Genomic DNA, 18,415 nt, shown 5'->3' with positions numbered 1-18,415 from the left:
ACAGTATTCAAGCAGAACATGAAACTATGTCAGTCTCATTAAGGCCGCAAGAGCAAATTTGATCAGAACAAGTGTCAAGCGCGCTCATTTCTGTACTGCATTTTTCTAGACCGAGCAGGTCACCAGCTCTCCATTTCTCTCCCCCCTTATTTACGGCCAGTGGGCAAGTAATAAATCCATCTGGCCCTAGGATGTTTATGCTACAGCCTGGCTGATGTTACCTTCAAGTTGCCTCTCCCACAGTTTCACACAGACAACCCTTATCTCTTCCCAGAGTAGTGTGAGAATGTTTGATGTCTCCAATAGTCTAAAATTCCTTAATAAAATAGTTGTTTAGTAACTTTTGAACCCATGACTCAAGTATGCATCTGTATGGTAACCTTTGATGATATCCTATATAGCAACTGTGTAACTGTTTGTACATCATTACTCCCAAGGCTTGTGTCCTTGGTACAGCTCCTGAGTTTCTAACAATAAACCTACTTTTGATTTAAAACAAAGGACTGGTTATTGAGAAATATCAGGGCTTGACAACAAGGCCCATTCAAAAATCTTCCTTGTAAAACCATAGAGGATACACCATTTAATCTTGCAAATAGAAAAGCTCTACAGTAGTTCAAACTAGTAAATACATAAAAGGAGGTAATATCTATTTTCATTACTGGAACAAAGGAAGGCATGTTCTAAGGAGCCAAAATAGTAAACTAACATTGAACTTTTTTTTATAAACAAGGCAAAATTCTTTGAGAGTGACAAAATTTGATCACAACTATCAGAATTCTTCTTAATACAAGCGGTTCCATACAATGCATCTAATTCTTTTTCCAACAGGGCATTATATGCTGCCGTCACTTCAAAAGATATTATTACAAATCCCCTAAATATAAATGAAACTCACAAGATCTGTTTCATGCTCCAACAATCCACTGGGTGAGAACAGTAATCACAAATGCAGGGTCTTTACTGTGGTGGCCCCAAGGGTGTAGAATAACTGTCCTTGCCTTCAGAAGAGCTATATGGTGCATCTTTACACAGCTATGCTGTCAGGCTGAGGCTAAGAAAACCTAGGTTCAAATCCTTACTCAGCTATAAAGCATACTGGATTATATTGGGCCATTCTCTTCCTCAGCCTAACCTACCTCTCACAGTTGTTGGGAGGATAAAATGAAAGAGGGGAGATCCATGCACACTGCCCTGTATTCCTTGGAAATAAGAAATGTGGCATCACCATTTCTAGTGGGGTTTTGGAGGGCCAGGCTAGAGAATAGTTGATAAAGCATGCAGTTCTGATGCTATCATATTAGCCTTGGCTCATTTCCAGCTTCTGATTTTGATTCTGAAACCCCCAGCTGGCCAAACAGTGGTTCTGCAACAGGGCTCTTGTATAAAATTATTCATATCTCCTCATCTATTACACCCTATCTTGGCATCCCTTAATAAGCAAGACTCTGAAACCAGATGTACATTACTGTATTTGCAATTGGTCTCTGGGATCTTGCTCACTTAGCTTAACTGGGTCACCTTGCCTTGCAGCACAGCAGATCAAAACAAGAGCAATGAGTGAGACCAGTGCTCCATTTAGTCCTGCATCTTGTTTCACACAGCAGCCAACCCATTCCCCTGAGGTAAAAGAAACAGAACAGGAGATTAAGGCCTTCCCTGCACTAGTATTCAGAACTTTGCTGCCTCTGTCACCATGGCCATAGGCAGTGATTGACTTACCTTTTATGAATCCGCCTAATCTCCTTTTAAAATCTACATTTTTTACTTTGTAAAAGCTACGTAGTTCTCAGGATAGTCAATGCCTGAGCAGGAGACTATCAAAAGCCTCTTTCAGTTCCCAAAGGAAGAGCATTTTGTGTTGCATACCTTTTTTACACTATACAGATGTCACTGCTTAGTTCAAAAGAGGCAGGGAAAACAGCAGACTGTAAAAGTTAACTTATCAAGGTTTTATTTTCTGTACAGCTTCTGTATAAAAAAAAACTAGATGGGTAGGTACCTACCCAGGAAAATAATAATTTTAAAAATCTTCATATCTGAGCCATGTTAATGCTTTTATATACACTCCCTCCACAGGCGGCTACCTTGAGAAGGACAGGTTGCTTGCCAGTAACTTAAGTGTTGATTGAGTACTTCCCGGGAATACAACAGGGAATTTCAGAAGATGTTAATCCTTCCCAGAAACCAGAACAGTCCCATCTTTTACGCTGATGACCAACAAAGTGCCTTTTAAAGATGTATCTGGATTTCAAGTGGCACGCCAACAGGATGGGAGTTACTGCGGTTTTCTTCCTTTTTCAGAAATGTCTCAATGATTACCACATCTCAGTGTTTCTTATTTGAACTGATTATCGATTAGTGTTCCTTTCATCTTGGCCTTCTTGGCTTCCAGTTCAGCCTAATTTAAAAGTAAGAAGGGAGAGAAAAAACTGCATTTGTTGTTGTTGTTGCTTTGCACACTAATATCCCATCAAATGAAACAGAAGCAGAGGGAATTCAAGGAATCCTGGTGTTCTTCAGAAAGCTTATTAGGAGCTCCTCATTGAGGTCATTAATGGGGGACAAGCTTCTCAGAAAGCCCACTTGCTCAATCCAATTTTCTCCTGCAATATCCAGCTTTCAGGAATCTGCTGGTTATGTTGGATCATGCTGGTTATATTCTAAGCATTCTGTTCACAGTGAGGTCCTGAAAGCTTGGCCAGTGTTCCTTACTACTGTGCACTCCAGGCCATGTCTCAGACTCTTCTGCGGTGCACTATGGTTCTGTAGCAGACATGTGGGCTGGAATGAACTGGGATGTTAAAATAGCCCTGGAATGAACTGAGCCAAGTGGCCCTGCAGGGTCAACTCAACTCAAACCAGAACTACAACAATGACCACAGGCTCACCACAGAACTACATACTTTCTCAGTGTTGCTGCTGCTGCCCATTATGCAAGCTGAACAGATTCTGTGGGGCCATTTGGCTCAGTGCACTCCTGGCCACCTGCAGCCCTCCAATAACTTTTCTGGCAAGTTAAAGGGATGGTCCTTTGCTGCATTCTAAGGTTCCCTGCCTGATATCAACAGCTTACAAGTTTGCAAGCTGCTGCTCTATCAAACCAGCCAGTGATTCACAGGCAGCACCAAACTTTTGTGTTGGAGGGGGAAACACTCCATGTCTTTGAGCATTATGCCTCTTTCTTACTCATTTTTTGCCCTCTCACCTTTGAACTAATTGGCTGACCCAATAGAAAAGATAATTTCATCAATCAAATGCCTCCTCCCACATGCTGATGTGTCACCATGCTCAAAATAGTTGGAGCAATCCCAGCTTTCCCAGTAGCAACTATTATCCTTCCAGAGTTAATATCATTTATTTCAGAGTTTTCCTCGTGACAAGTAGGCAGAAACAAAATTTCCACACCATCATATCAATGTTATGCAGCAACTGGCAAAGATCATTGCGTCTAATACATACCCTTAAGATAGATCCAGGTGGGCAGCTGTGCTGGTTTGAAGCAACAGAATAAAGTTAGAGTCCATCTTTAAGACCAACAAAGTTTTATTTGTCTCAAAATGCCTCCATCATGTTATATGCTAATTTGCTTTTCAACCCTGTAAGTTTGAATGGTTGACTCCCATTTCATTGTATCTTAAGAACTGTGTGTGCATACACACACAAAAGCTTATACCTTGAATAAAACTTCGTTGGTCTTAAATGTGCTACTGGACTCTAACTTTATTCTGTACCCTTAATGTGTGCTATTTTAAAGGCCAAAGGCTTGGTTACAAAAGCATGAACTAGCATGGCCCGGTCAGCCAAGCCTATGGGTTAGATCCAACTAACTTTTCCCAAAACAGAAGGGGTGAGGTCATTGCCATCGATTCCCACTTCCTGCTGCAGACCCCCCAGTTTGCCTCTCATGCTGTTTCTGTGGGTCTCTGTCCCCAATGAGCATTTTGGGGAAAGCAGTGGGCTGCAGTGAGAGGAAGGAATTTTCTGTTCTACAAAATTGCCTTGCATGAGAGGAGAATTAGTCTGGATCCAACCCTAAGAAAGGAGAGAGTTTGCAAGCCAGATGTAGTGGATTGAAAGCCCTCTTGGCCACTATGACAACCTGCTTTTCAAAACAGCAATGCTGAGTCCATGCAAACTCCCAAGTTCTTAATCTGCTCTACAAATGCCAACTCTGCTCCCTCCAAAAACAAATGGCTCTAAAGCCTTCCAAACCACCAGCCTTCCTGACCAGCATCACCTTCATCTTGCCTGGACTGAGCTTTCAACTTGTTCTGCCTTAGTACCTTGTCTCAAAGCAAATGGAAAAGGTGTGGGGAAGGGTAAATTTACCAGCTCCTGCAGCCTCCTCTTGCTCATGCCTTTCCGTTCCAGCTGCTTCTCAATCACCTTGGCGTTTTGGGCATAGGAATCAGCAATTTCTCTCTGAAAGACAGACAAGACCATCAGCAGAGTAACCTTGTAGCTAAACACAGTATCACTCTACAGGACTCATAACAAATATTAATATAAGAGTCATGAACTGTGCAAGGAAGGTTCCTTATAGGATATTGCAGTCTGGGTGGGGAGATATCAGGGACACAAGGCTGGGGCCTAAAGAATCATCCAACTAATTAGAGGGCTCAAAAGAAATTTGGCATTGTTTTCTGGACAACAGCCCTCCTCCTCACCCCAGTTGAATAGCCAAAGGCTTCTAAAATTGAGATAAACTGCAAAAGTGAACTGTGATGTGGCACTGTGTGTATGCGAATGTGTAGAGTTACCATATTCTGAAAAGCAAAAGAGAGGACATTTTCCTGACTACTTCAAACAAGTGATCACTGTGACAGATCTCATTTTAAATATGCCTACTATTTAAGCTGTAATAATTCCTACTAACTAGAGATACTCCTAACCTTCCAACCCCAAAAGAGGGCATTTTCATCAGTTTCTTAAAAAGAGACTAAAAGAGAACGGACACAAAAAAAGAGAGGACATGTCCTCTAAATAGAGGACATCTGGTAAACCTATGTGTCATGTGTAAAGAACACACATCCAAGGAACAAGAAGGCCTGAGGCAGGATCCCAAGAGCTGAAATAAAGGCAAAAACTGCAGAGATGAAGGACTTGCATACTGTTCTGAAACACTGCCTTGCATCCATCTGTGTTCAGGGCACTCACATTTTATTAAAAATTCTCCTGCTCCTGCCCAAAGGCCCCATTATGTTGTTCCTGAAGGTCTACTGAATTGGGGGAGGGCCTTGCTAAGTTGTAGTGGAAGGGGACAATCAGTGAAAAATCACCACTCCCTTCTTTAAAAAACTTCTGGTCACTGAGGTTTTCTTAACAACGTGATGGATACAGGCCAATACGTCACAGAAGTCCACCAGGATGTTGCTTGCAGCTGTGGGAAAAGCAGAGGAAACTCACCGCTTCAATCTCCTCCTCCTCTTCATCAATGGTTGAGACGGTGACTGAGCTGAACTTGCCCATGTCCTTGGTCCGTTTGGTCATCATCACCTGGGAACCCAAAAAAGAGGTTCATTAAGTCCTTTGGATGTGACTTGTGGCATAGAAAACATACGGAGCACTCCTACTTTGCCGCACTGGAGGAGCATCATGGAAGTCTAATGCTGAGAAGAGAAAAGCGTCCCCCTTAGGGCATTCATTGGAGCCATATGGGAAGCCCCAGCTATAGAAACAACCAGCTGTCCCAGCAACAGTGTGCAAGGAAGCAGAGGCAACTCTTCCTCCCAAAAGTCACCCAGGTATGACTAGGAGTCAGTGGGCCAGAATGAAGAGCCACACCAGCACCCCAGTCAGCCAGTGGAGGGAAATGCTGTTGGGACACTGGGGGGAGGCAAGTTCCTTACTGATGATGATTCCAAGTCTCTTGGAACAAGAAAAAGGGATTGATGAAGTTAAAAAAAAACAGTGTGGCATAAAAGTTAAGAGTCCTGGACTAGGAGCTGGGAGACTCAGGTATGAATCCCTATTCTGCCATGCAAACTTGCCTTTTGATCTTGGGCCAGTTACACACTCTCAGCCTAAACCACCTTACAGGGCTGTTGTGAGGAGAAAAAGGAGGACAAAAGAATGAGGTAAGCCAAAGGTGGGATACAAATGAAGCAAATAAAGAAATAAAACCAGATTGAGTTGTGTTATCTAAAGCTCAAGGCCTGTGAGTTTATCATTATAAAGGATTAAAAAAAGATACAAATCACAACAGTCCAGAGAGGCTCTAGTTCAGAAGTGGCCCAATTTGGTTAAGAGCCACAGAGAATAAAAGTCAGATGCCTTCAGGAAGGGAGAGAGGGGCAGAAAGAAAGCAACTTTAACTTTAAGTCCATTATCCAAGCTGCTGGGTGGCTTGGCTTGGGGAAGTGATTTAAAGAGAGAAATGTCTTCTCCAAGCCAGCTGATGAGGCACTGAAAGCTTTGAGAGCCACACAATAAGCGTGGAAGAGCCACATGTGGCTCCCGAGCCACAGTTTGACCACCCCTGCTCTAGTTCTTGGGACCTCAAATGCAGCATCTATTATTTTGCTCCCTGCAAGGTGTTACAATCATGGCATGCATCACTCTACCTTCTTGGGAGGCTCTTGTTTCTGGGTGTAAATGTTTGTTTTTCCAAATCCCTGTCCAAATTTGACTACAGCGCCATCAACAATGAACGTCACTGGGGCATTCTTCTGTTGATGCTGGTAAAAGAGAAGCAGCCCACACCTGAGGAAGAAAATATTGTGTAAAAAGAAAGGAACAAATAGTTTGTTTTAATCTGACATTCCAGCAGAATCAAGTTGATATATCTGGAGTGGGTGTTGCTCCATTGTAATAACAAGCAATAAACCAGGATGGTAAACAATTTCCTGGTTTACAAGAAGTTGACTACAAACAAAATAAGATATGTGAATTACTATAAATGTTGGAAAGCGGTAGATGAATGCCAGCATTATGTTAATCATTCTCAACATTTATACATGGATATAAGAATGTTATGCTGACAGTTAGGAATACTGAAGCAATTTTTGAGCCATGATCTAGGCAAAAGTCAAATCTTTATCTAGCTGACCTTCTTAAAAACAACAGCCTCCAGGATTGTTTGCTGGTAAATCAAAGTGTATAAACACATATTGATGTACATTAGCATGCAAGAAACCATGCCTTCTGAGTGATAGCCTGAGGTATCACAGTAGATACAAACATAGAATTGAAGATGAGACTTGGGAGTATGCAGCCCTTCCTACAATGTATTCTGAACACATCCTGCTGGAGGTACTTACTTTCCACATTTTTTCCTGTATTGTCGTTCAATGCCTTCTGGCCTGCAGAAGAAAAACAGGCAGAACTTACTATGTGAAGACACTGGAGTCTATATGCTGTTAAGCTGAACACATCAAATACCCCACTGTGAAGAGAAGTGAACTGAAACTTGCAGTTTTGCATATTACCAGTAAATTCAAAACATTTGATAAAAGCAGATGCTGGGGAATGCAGATCTGGATTTATATTGTTACATTGTCTTTTATCCATACCATACCCAGCCTTTAATGGTATACTGGATTCAGATAAAATACACAGAATATAAAAATTTAAACATTGGAGATAAAATCAAAATGAAACCGAGCTTACAGATGCATTCAAACATGGTCAGAATTAAATTTAAGGATGTCAGCCAGAAATTTTGCCACAGCCTCACTAACCACCCCTTCAGTATCACTCAATAAATAACAACAGGGTGGCAGAATAGACAAATCTGGGATAAAAGAAAGCTTGCCAAATAAATCTTTACGGAGGTTATGGTAAAGAGAACAATCAAGCAATATATGCTGGATTGAGTCAGGAGTATTTGCTCCACAGGAGCAAAGTCTGTTGGCTAAAGGGATTCGCTGATATCTCCCTTGTAAAACTTTGGAGGGAAACGCATTTAGTCTAGCCAACATAAATGCCCTGTGATGGCTTGGAGTGGTTAAGTCTGATAGATAATTGGGCATTTTGCCACAGAAAGCATAGAGACCTAAGGAAGCTGGAGAGCAAATATAAGGGTCAGTTGGCCGTAATTTCGTTTCCTCCGATTCCCACAGTCTCAATTTAATACATCTGAAGATATATGACTCATCAGAGGTAGAAAAATCATCCACCTCTAACCCCAATTGATTGAGTTTGGACAGAAGCACTGCTGTCCAGGATGAAATATATGGGTCTCTTTTCATACAATCAAGAAGGCTGTTAGGATCTGTTCTAAAGTGAATTTTGAGACAGAATTTAAACACTGCAATCCAGGCTTTTGTCTCCACCAAAGACTGACCCACTTCAGAGCAGAGAGCAAAGTAGGACACACATTTTGGCAAACCAAAGAATTTGTCTAAAGAATGAGGCTTGAATGCCCTCCACTTTCCTGGTAAAAGCTGAGATCCATATAGGGATGCAAACACAAGAACTGTACTAGAACAACAACAACAACAAAAGAGAAGATATTGGGATCAGACAGTGAGAGGCTGTGGAACCTATGGGAGGTGGGTAGGAGTATTAAATGGAGCGAAAGTTTGTCATTGCCTCAGACAAGGTTTGGGGGAAGCAACAGAGAAATGGAAAACAACCAGATTAGTTAGGTAGTTACACTTCACCCAATGAAGGAAAAGAACTCAGACATCTATACTATAGCTACATAAGGCTCAGGGACCAATAAAGAGGGAGGAATAGAGCCAGTATCTTGTGTTACTTTAGGGGAACAGTAGGTTAGGGACTTGTGAGGGGACTGAGAGAAATATCCTAAGAGATACACTAACCATATTTCAATAGGTGGAGATTATTGAGTTTAAGGAGGACTTCCAACAAAATAATTATTTCACTCTCTGACAGAAATAGCCTGAGTTCAGTAAACTGGTGGGTGGATCTGTAACTGTTTTAAAGCAGAGTTCTGCTGTCCGTTGCTGTAATAACCAATACCCTACTACATTCCATGAATTAGCCACCGAACTGTTAAGCACTAGGCCTTTCTAAAAAAGAGATAATAAAGTTTGTTGGTGTTGATGTGACTCACTCCAAGAGAAGGGGAGATGGACGTACCAGATATTACCTCAATTTCCAATTCTACCTCCCCAGGCTTCTCTGTAATAGCAACATGTACTCCAGCGTAGTTATTAGTTAAAATTTCCTTATCAAAGATTTCAGGTTTTCACGGCTGGTAACATCATTTCGGGATCAAGTGCCATGTTCTACTGGAGAAAGTTTTCCTTCCTTTTCCTTCCGAAAGAGTCTACAAACCCTAATAAAATTTCCTTATTAACCTACTGCAACTCATGCCATCATTAAATCAACTTGATCCCTTTGTTAGGTGTGACAGGGTGGGGAGCTCAGAAAGTGCCTGACTATCAAATAGCCCTACCTTGCACATTTTAAAAAGTCTACAAGGGGGTGCCACCACTGCTACAGAATATCTTTCTGCAAACTAGGGGACATCCCAATTTTTCAGAAAAATATAAACACTTTAATAAAGGTTAAAGGCTAACCCTCCCTAACCCTGTCTATACATTCATACAGTAACAATACTGTATGAATGTATAGACAGTGCTGAGGGAAAAAACCACCAAGCAAAATTTTTGGGTTGTCAGAACAAGCCAAAAGGAACCCAATAACTTGGTCTGCTTTAAAGAAGGAGGTGATTGTTGGAAAAGGGTGAACAGAAAGGATATCTGGAAAAGGCAGCTGGAGACAGGGCAGGAGAGAGGAGGAGGAAGGGAAGCAAACAAAGGATGTGGAGCTAGAGGAGCTGGGGGTGGGAGAAGTGGTAATGGCAAGGGCAGGGGAATGTGGGAAAAGACGAAGCACTTGACCATCATTGTGTATTGCATTGTTGGAACTTGCCAGTGGAGCCTGAACAAGCCTACCTGCGAAGATAAACATTTTCCTCCTCCTCAGTGTTACAGAATTTATGAGCATGTTTGGCAGCATCAATCACCCGGGCTCTGTCTCGTGGTCTCATGGGCAGCTTCTCGAGCTGACAATCTGTAGAAAACACACCAGTCAACTATCATGGCAGGCATAGAAACGAAGCTTAGCTGGCAAGCCCTTTTTCTACAGCAGGAGACATGCAAAATTTTGGCCTGCAGACATGCCCTCGGTCACTATGCTTTTCACAGAAGTATTTGTTTTGTATTATTTTCTATACATTCTATTTTCAGTAAAAATAGAACCCCACTCTAACTATGCCATATAAGCTATGTCAATAACTACTGGGTTTTTCCCCACAAATGGAGGCTGACTACACTAAATCTTTAGTTTGCCAGTGATGAAAACAAGTCATGAGATCACATATTAAGCTGCTTTATACTGAATCAGCTTACTGATCTATCAAGTTAAGTATTGTCTACTTTAACTGGCACAATGGTCCAGAGTCACAGATCTTTCACATAATTGACTGATACATCTTTTTAAATTGGAGATGCCAAGGATTTGAACTGGGACCTTTCGCATGCAATGGACATACTCTGCCACTGAGCCATAGTTCCTCTCTCTGGATATCCTCCATCTAGATACAAACCATTTCATAATGTCCTACAGAACAGAATTTAAAAATAAGAAGTGTTGGGTCAAGGCTGCTAGGAGGAAATTCAGGCTGGAATCAATGAGAGTGGAACCAACAAGTTTGAAAATAAAAAAGCAGATTAGTCTCTTCGCTGTCCAAGCATTTACTCTCTGTATATTTTCCTATATCAAAATAACATGTTACTGTAACAGTCCATGACCATCATGGATCCATCTTCTAGCACAACATGCTGTTTCCAGCTGTGACCAATCAGGTGCTTTCCAAGAGGTCCAGCAGCAGAGCATGAAGTCAGTAGCCTTCCCTCACTACCGTTACACCTCGCTAGCCATTGGTATAGAGAGATACATTGCCTCCGCTGGTGGAGATTCTAATAACCTTATGGTGGAAATGCAGCTATAAACACCAACAACTGTACCTTATTTTATTTTCACATGGTACTCTAAGATATAGCTGTATCTAATACTCTTCTACACAGGGCTCATTTTGTAGAAAAATTGATGGTGGAGCTCATTAGCATAACTCATAAGAATATGCTGCCCCCCCCAGCCAAAAGCAACTCAATGCAAGAAATCCAGGCGAGTGAGGACTGCTTGGGCTGGCAAGAGATGTTATCGCTCACCTGGGGCTCTCCTTGGCTGCACTCCCCCTCCTAGGGGCGGATTAAGGCTCAGTGGTGCCCTAAGCACTGACCAATCTTGGTGCCCCCCCTCCTTTCCACGCTGACCCAGTCTATTTTAGTTGTTGACCTGTCTGACCAGATATACAATGCAGGCTGCAGCAATACAAAAATTTATTCATATGATAACACAATATACTGTACAAACTAAGCCAAGCTTGGGCTACATAAAGTTCTACAAAAATGCAATACAATATCTATTTTAACATTTCACAAGTTAAATGTATCAAAGTTCCAATATTCATGACCTGAAAGACATTTTTCTACATTTCATTTTCGCAAAATCATTGCTAACACCCTCAAAATTAATACTTCTCAGAATATCTGCTTCAGTTGTTAATATACACAGTGAGTTGAGTCTTCCTTGAAGCATAACTGGTCTATTTGGGTTTTTTACATTTCAGTTGTGAGAAAGACCTCTTTGTTGTGCAGTTGGTGATCATTAATGTTAAAAATATTAAGACAATTTCAACATTTTGAAAGGCACTCTCTAGTTTGTCTTCTGTAATTGTGTTGTAAAGTTCCATGTGACTGAAAGATGTTTTCTTGGTTGTTTTAAATTTGGCTACATCATTTTACTTTTAAACACAGCCTATGACACTGCACCTTGCCAACAAAAAATAGAAGATAACCCTAGGGTGCACCATGATGAATTTGCACTAGTTTTATCAATTTTTTTTCTTTTCACCCTTTTCCCAACTTTGTGGTGTCCCCTTTGGCCGTGGTGCCCTAAGCTCGTGCTTAGTCTGCTTAATGGTTAATCCGCCGCGCTCTCCCCCCACCCTCCTCAAACGACCAGCAAGTGCCCAAAATCACATAAGTGGAGAAAAGGTGGCATGGGCTTCTCCAGGAGTTAATGAGGGCTGCTGGGAGTGTGGCAAAGCTCCTAGTGGCTGGCAGGCTACCCACTCTCCTAATCCAGGGATTGTTATGCAGCTGCGCCTACTATTCCATGCTCAAGGGAAGTGGGGAGGAGGAGGGGGAACCATCCTGTGAGCTCCTGCTGAATTCAAGGCCTGCTTCTACAACCACTCAAAGTAGGGATTCATAAGGAAATTACGCACTATATGGAACTGTTGTCATATGTATAACCATTTGTTCTGGATCAACCACGGATCATTTCTGTGGGGTGACACATATTTCATCGTCAAGAGAGTTTTTAGAAAGTCCTTAATCGCCCCCTCCTTTGTATAGATGGAATGAAGCTCAAATGAAATCCGCGGGGCTTTCCCGCGAGTAAACGTATAGTTTGGCTTGGTTGCCGGTCCCCGCCACACACACCCCGCCCCCCGACTCACCCAAAACCAGCACCATCTGTCCACACAGGCAGTAATAGACATGCAGAGGCTTCTCGCCATCATCGTATTCCTCGCGGTCGCGCGTATCCGAGCAAACGACAGAACGAGACACCACTTTAGGCATGGCGGACCACCGGAACGCAGCGCCAACAGACAACCCGGAAACAAACGCTTCCTGCGGGGTCAGCCCCGCCTTCTCGAGGGCTGAAACTGGAAGGAAGAGCTGCCCCGCTGCTTCCGCCCGGCTAACTCGCTTTGCAGCCTCTAATACTCAGCGTAAAGAACAAAGTAGGAGTCAAGTTGTACCTTTAAGACGAACCAAGTTTTATAAAGAATGTAAGCTTTCGTGTGCTCTAAGCACACTTCATCAGACGAGGAATCAGGTACAGTCAGCAGAGCGACGTATAGCTGGTAGGCAGTGGTTTAGAATGCAAAATGGGACAGATTTAAGATCCAGTGACAGAATAGTAAAATTAACAAATTAAGCAAATCTTTGAACTGGGTAACATAAACGTGAGAAACCAATAACAGTAACATGTCAGATTGTGAGAATGTCTGTTAATCACTCTATTGTTATAAGCCTGAGCCAAAATAAGGGTATTTCTTACTCAGAAGTTTTTCCCATCCAACTAATTTAACTTTTAACATGTAACATATATATAGTTTGCCACTAGAAGAAAAATACATTAAAATATAGTGGAAGATGGGTTTAGTATATGTAATGAGATAAACAGCCAATATCCCTGTTTGAGTATGCCAATACAGCTAAAAGAGAAATGCATTGGATAGTGATGTTCTTGTCCACCTAATTTACTTTTTAACATGTAAACATCATTCTAGTTTGCCATTAGAAAAAAAGAATACAATGAACTATAGTGAAAAGGGGTTAAGTATATGTAATGAGATAAACAGCCAATATTGCTATTTTGGGTATGTCAATACAAAAAATTATTCTGATACACTATTCTAAAAGAGAAATACATTGGAATACTGTGGATGTATAACTATACAAAAGAGTTCTATGCAACAGACCACGTGCTGCCAAGAAGGTGCTGGGGCTCAGGTCTGTGTGAAAAGCCAGGTTCCACATGGAAGCCTCATGCTAAGAACCTGGAGCAGTGTCTTAGCTTACCCAGCTTGTTCCAAACACCCCTTCTAATGAAGAGTTCTGGAGAATGTGCACATTATTCTGTGTTATTTTGTCTGATTGGGACGCAGGAAGTATCCCTGTTTGGGGATTTTGCTTTTGTTCCCTGTTGTTATCTCCGATCACACGTACTGAAGAATGCCGTTTCAATCCAGTTTCAGTGCACTTTCCAACTGAATTTTACTGTGTGGACTGGCAAAATCCAGTTTGAAAGTGCACGGAAAGTGGATTGGAACTGCATTATTTAGCAGGTGTGATCGCTGCAGCCCATCTATGTTCTTGTGGAAACTCTGTAGGGAGACACTTTGAGCTTGCACCCTTCTCCAACACTTCCATCAGCCCTGATTTCCTTATTTATTGTTTTTTGTCTTCTCGAGGAGCTGCAGTTCCGCAGTTATATGCTGCCAATACTGAAAGTGAGCAATCTTTGACTTTTTCATGCTAACCGTTACAGTGTGGGATCAGCTTCCACGCAATCTAAATTGTTATTTTTGCCACAATAATTAAAAAAATTGCATCATTTAAACAACATATTCTTTCCACAGATTCCCAGTATAACTAATAAAAAGACTGAATTACAGAGGTATAGACTAGTAATAGAGACAACTAAACCTTGGGGCACATTCAAGATGAACAAAAAATGTTATTGTTGCATAAGTTTTCCTTATAAAAGGAATTACATATAAAATGCACACATTTTAAATTAAACATTAGCATTGCCACAACAAACAGAAGATGCCACATGACTAGTTGTTTTGAGGCTGCAGTCACACACACTAAATAATGCATTTTCCATCCACTTTCAATGCCCTTTCCAACTGGATTTTACTGTGTGAACTGGCAAAATCCAGTTGGAAAGCAGACTGAAATTGCACTATTTAGTGTGTGATCACAATCTGAATGTAGTAAATGAGGCTAAGCCTTTGGAATCCAATATTTAATAAATCAATGACACTTAGCATTTGTGAAGCAATACATGAGCTGTAGTCTTTATGAGGTAGTTTCAGATAGGGATTGGGGCCAAAGATGTCTTTTCTTAGGTCACCTTGCAAATTCATCATAGCAGAAGAACACAGATTCAGAAAAGAAATGTCTTTTACTTCACAGTTCAACTCAATCCTTTGACTTGTTTTTGTGTTTATAATTTTGCAGAACTCTTTGAGCTAAGTTGTGACATTGGTAGAAATGGAGGTAATTTAAAATGATAATTGGTATTTATATTGGGATATTGTGGTATTTCAGAAGAAGAAGAAGAGGAGATTGGATTTATATCCCACCCTTTACTCAGAGTCTCCTTCCCCTTCCCACAACAGGCAGCCTGTGAGGTAAGTGGGGCTGAGGGAGCTCTTTCAAGAACTGTGACCCACCCAAGGTCACTCAGCAACTGAATGTGGAATGGGGAATCAAACTCGGTTCTTCCAGATAGAGTCCATGCTCTTAAACACTACACTAAACTGGCATTCAAGATACAGGAGGTTGGGGATCCTTGGTGCAGTGGTTAAAGTGTTGCCCTAGAATATGGGAGACCTAGGTTTGAATCCCCACTCTGCCATGGAAGCTTCCTGGGTGATCTTGGGCCAGTCACACACTTATAGCCTAACTCACAGGGTTGTTGTTAAGGTATCATGGGGTTCCATGTGTCCTAGAGCCGGTGTTGCACATACACTGAGAAGAGAAACAGGACAGTAAAATGACATCACTTCCTGGAGAGGTTTCCTCCATGGCTTTCACCTTTGGCTTGTTCTTTATGGTTTTTGTTTCCTGTCCCTGGCTCTTTTGGTCTACTGCTTATGATCTTGGTCTTGACACTTATGAAAACATAACTCTGTCTCCTCCTTTTCCTGTCACATGACTGTGATGTAACGTGGCTGTGATGTTTCATGCTTCCCGCTCATTGGGTCCCAGATCTGGGAAGACCACTACCCAATGCTCCCTTGTGGCTGCACATTATAGGAGATAATAAATGGTGGCGGAAAGCGCTGTCAAATCGCAAACAACTTACGGCAATCGCATAGGGTTTTCAAGGCATGAAACGTTAAAAGGTAATTTGCCATTGCCTGCCTCTGCCTTCCTTGGTGGTCTCCCATCCAAGTACAAACAAAGGCTAACCCTTCTAGCTCCTGAGATCTGATGAGATCGGACTAGCTTGGAACATCCAGGTTTAGGGCGATGATCACTAGGGGTGGGCAAAAAACAACAACACACCTCTGCCTCACTGCTCAAGGCTTCCGAGTCTTTCATATCAAACAGGCAATTAAACAACACACTACATAAACAGCAATAACAAAGACAAGAGCAAAATCAAATGACTAAAACCAGCAGCCCCCAGAACATGAAACTAAAATCAAAGACTTATTTGTATTTTATCAGATTTATATCCCACCCTCCCCTAACGGGCTCAGGGTGGCTAACAACAGTTAAAAACCACATAGAATACTAAAAAATAATAACAGGATTTTAACTTGAGGCCTTAAACGAAAAGAGCAGGCACCCCAAAAACTGCTGTAAGAGAGGAGTGCCAGGGTCAAAGTTCAGCTGTTAGAAGCTGCCCGTCTCCTTTTGTGTTTGACAATACAGACCTTCTAACTGGAGTGTGACATAATGGTGAGAGTGACAAACTAGCAACTGGGAGACTTGGGTCCAGATCTCCACTTTACTGTGGAAGCTTGCTGGGTAACCCTGGACTCCTTTGCAATCTAACCTACCTCATATCGTTGTGAGAACAAAATGGAGGTGAGGAGAGTGGCATTGTAAGTGCTTTAGGGCCCCACTGGGATTCCCTGAGTAAGGTATGGAAATCTAAATGAATAATCAAGAATAAGCTTTCTCAGTATTTCTCCAGATCACGGTTTGGACAACACAGCTCTCCACCCATAGTTGCCATAGCTCATAATTGCACATTCCAGAATGAAATCCAGATCACTATCAATATTTTCTTTCTTTCTTTCTTGCCTCACTTTTAGCATGGGTTACAAGATATCCTTGTAAATCTATTTACTCCTTGCTCTGGCATGAGATACAGCAACAGGACTAATGCCTAACCCATCACATGGTATCATCATGGCTCTCATATTCCTCTGAATGTGATAAACTACTGGAAGATTTTTCACAATATTTTTTTTTAATCAACACTCCTATCTGTAGAAATATGCACTTTTGGGTAGCTGGGTGGGGTAAAGAATTTTAACTGCTTTTAACAACAACAACCACCTTTAATGGCATTATACACTAAGAAGTATACAGGAGATAAGGAGTACTTAATACAATTAATGCAAATCACGCCTTTTTGAAGCCAGATAGAAAAAAAATTGCATTCCCTGAGTGGTGGGTCCCTTTCCTTGCTGCTTTATTTATGACCGTAAATATGACAGGTATAATACCCAAAGCCTGATGTGGTAGTGAACTAATGTGGTAGTGATCCCTGTATATAAAAAAGGTGGTTGCCATCTCCCATGTAACTATAGACCTATCAGCTTGCTTTCCACTGTTGGGAAACTATATGCAAGATGTCTGGCCAATAGACTCAGTTTATGGATGTCTGAAAAGCAAATCATAGGTATAGAGCAAAATGGTTTCTGTAGAGGAAAATCGACCCTTGATCATTGTGTAGTGTCAAGCCACTTAGTGCAAAAATATAGGAAAGGGAAGGGCCCTAAATTGTTTGCTGCTTTCTTGGATCTTAAGGGTGCCTTTGACTCCGTCCCAAGAGATCTGCTCTGGAAGACACTAAGGGATCAAGGAACTGATGTGAGACTCCTCCTTCTAATAAAAAAAATTACACACTAATACAACCTGCCAAATTGGATGGTCGAAGGAAGGTGACTTAACTCAGAAGATTCCAATTAGTTGTGGAGTAAAACAAGGATGTATTTTAGAAACCTGTGAGGTAGGTTAAGCTGATGATGTGTGACTGGTTTGGTTCTCCCAGATTCTAGTCCAGGGGTTGCCAAACTGTGGCTCGGGAGCCACATGTGGCTCATTCACACATATTGTGTGGCTCTCAAAGCCCCCACCACCCTGTCAACCAGCTTGGAGAAGGCAGTTGTCTCTTTCAATCATTTCTCCAAGCCAAGCTAACCAGTGGCTTGAAGAATGCATTTAAAATTAAAGTTGCTTTCTTTTAACCTCTCCCCACCTATTTGCTTGCCTGCCTTCCTTTCTGCCTTGAGGCTCTCACACATCTAACCTTCATGTCTTACGGCTCTCCAAAATCTGATGTTTGTTCCATGTGGCTCTTGCATTAAGCAAGTTTGGCCATCCCTGTCCTAGCTTGACATTCTAACCCAGAGATGTTGAACTTATTTGTGATGAGGGTTGGATCTGACATAAATGTCACTTTGTGGGTCCAGGCCATGTGTGCTATAAAATGTAATGCCAAGTATGGGAGAGATAAACTTTCTAAAGGACACAGGCAAACCCAATTAATAATATGTTTTCCTCAAAATACAAACATGCTTAAAACATTAATGTTCCTTAGTATTTCCTTTCAGTATCTTCCTGATGCCTGCCCTCCCACTTTCACCATCCATTACACATTAGTCCTGGGACATACAGGGACATAAAGCAGAGCTTCTGCCAATAAAGGTAATGACCGGTTGTTCATGAGCTGGATAAGAGGCCTGGACTGGCTGGTTCTGGCCCACAGGTCATATGTTTGACATTCTCCCCATGGGGGCCCAAAGCAGCTAATAATTTTCTCTTTGCCTCTATTTTATCTTCATAACAACCTGTAGGTTAGGCTAGGAGGGTATGACTGGCACAAGGTT

The 18,415-nt window shown here is 41.8% G+C and overlaps 1 protein-coding gene across 1 annotated transcript; it reads right to left on the bottom strand.

The window, feature by feature from the left end:
* Positions 1 to 1,937: 1,937 nt before the first annotated feature.
* LOC132579685 (STING ER exit protein) lies at positions 1,938 to 12,767 on the bottom strand. Its single transcript, XM_060250214.1, has 7 exons — positions 12,503 to 12,767; positions 9,870 to 9,987; positions 7,263 to 7,304; positions 6,567 to 6,705; positions 5,410 to 5,499; positions 4,333 to 4,425; positions 1,938 to 2,401 (listed from the first exon to the last, which is right to left on the bottom strand). The coding sequence occupies exons 1-7, from the start codon at positions 12,624 to 12,626 to the stop codon at positions 2,339 to 2,341; spliced, it is 669 nt and encodes a 222-aa protein (XP_060106197.1). The 5' UTR covers positions 12,627 to 12,767; the 3' UTR covers positions 1,938 to 2,338.
* Positions 12,768 to 18,415: the final 5,648 nt, after the last annotated feature.

Source organism: Heteronotia binoei, chromosome 11 (genome assembly GCF_032191835.1).
Source record: "Heteronotia binoei isolate CCM8104 ecotype False Entrance Well chromosome 11, APGP_CSIRO_Hbin_v1, whole genome shotgun sequence".
Lineage (NCBI taxonomy): Eukaryota > Metazoa > Chordata > Lepidosauria > Squamata > Gekkonidae > Heteronotia > Heteronotia binoei.
Note: the sequence above shows the minus strand (reverse complement) of the source record. Positions and strands in the feature narration are given on the sequence as shown.

Coding starts and splice junctions, on each gene's coding strand:
- LOC132579685 (XM_060250214.1), bottom strand. CDS start 12,626: ATGCCTAAAGTGGTGTCTCGTTCTGTCGTTTGCTCGGATACGCGCGAC. Junction 7,305..9,869: donor GAAAATGTTTATCTTCGCAG/GTAGGCTTGTTC, acceptor TTTCTTCTGCAG/GCCAGAAGGCATTGAACGAC. Junction 2,402..4,332: donor AGAGGAGGCTGCAGGAGCTG/GTAAATTTACCC, acceptor CTTTTAAATTAG/GCTGAACTGGAAGCCAAGAA.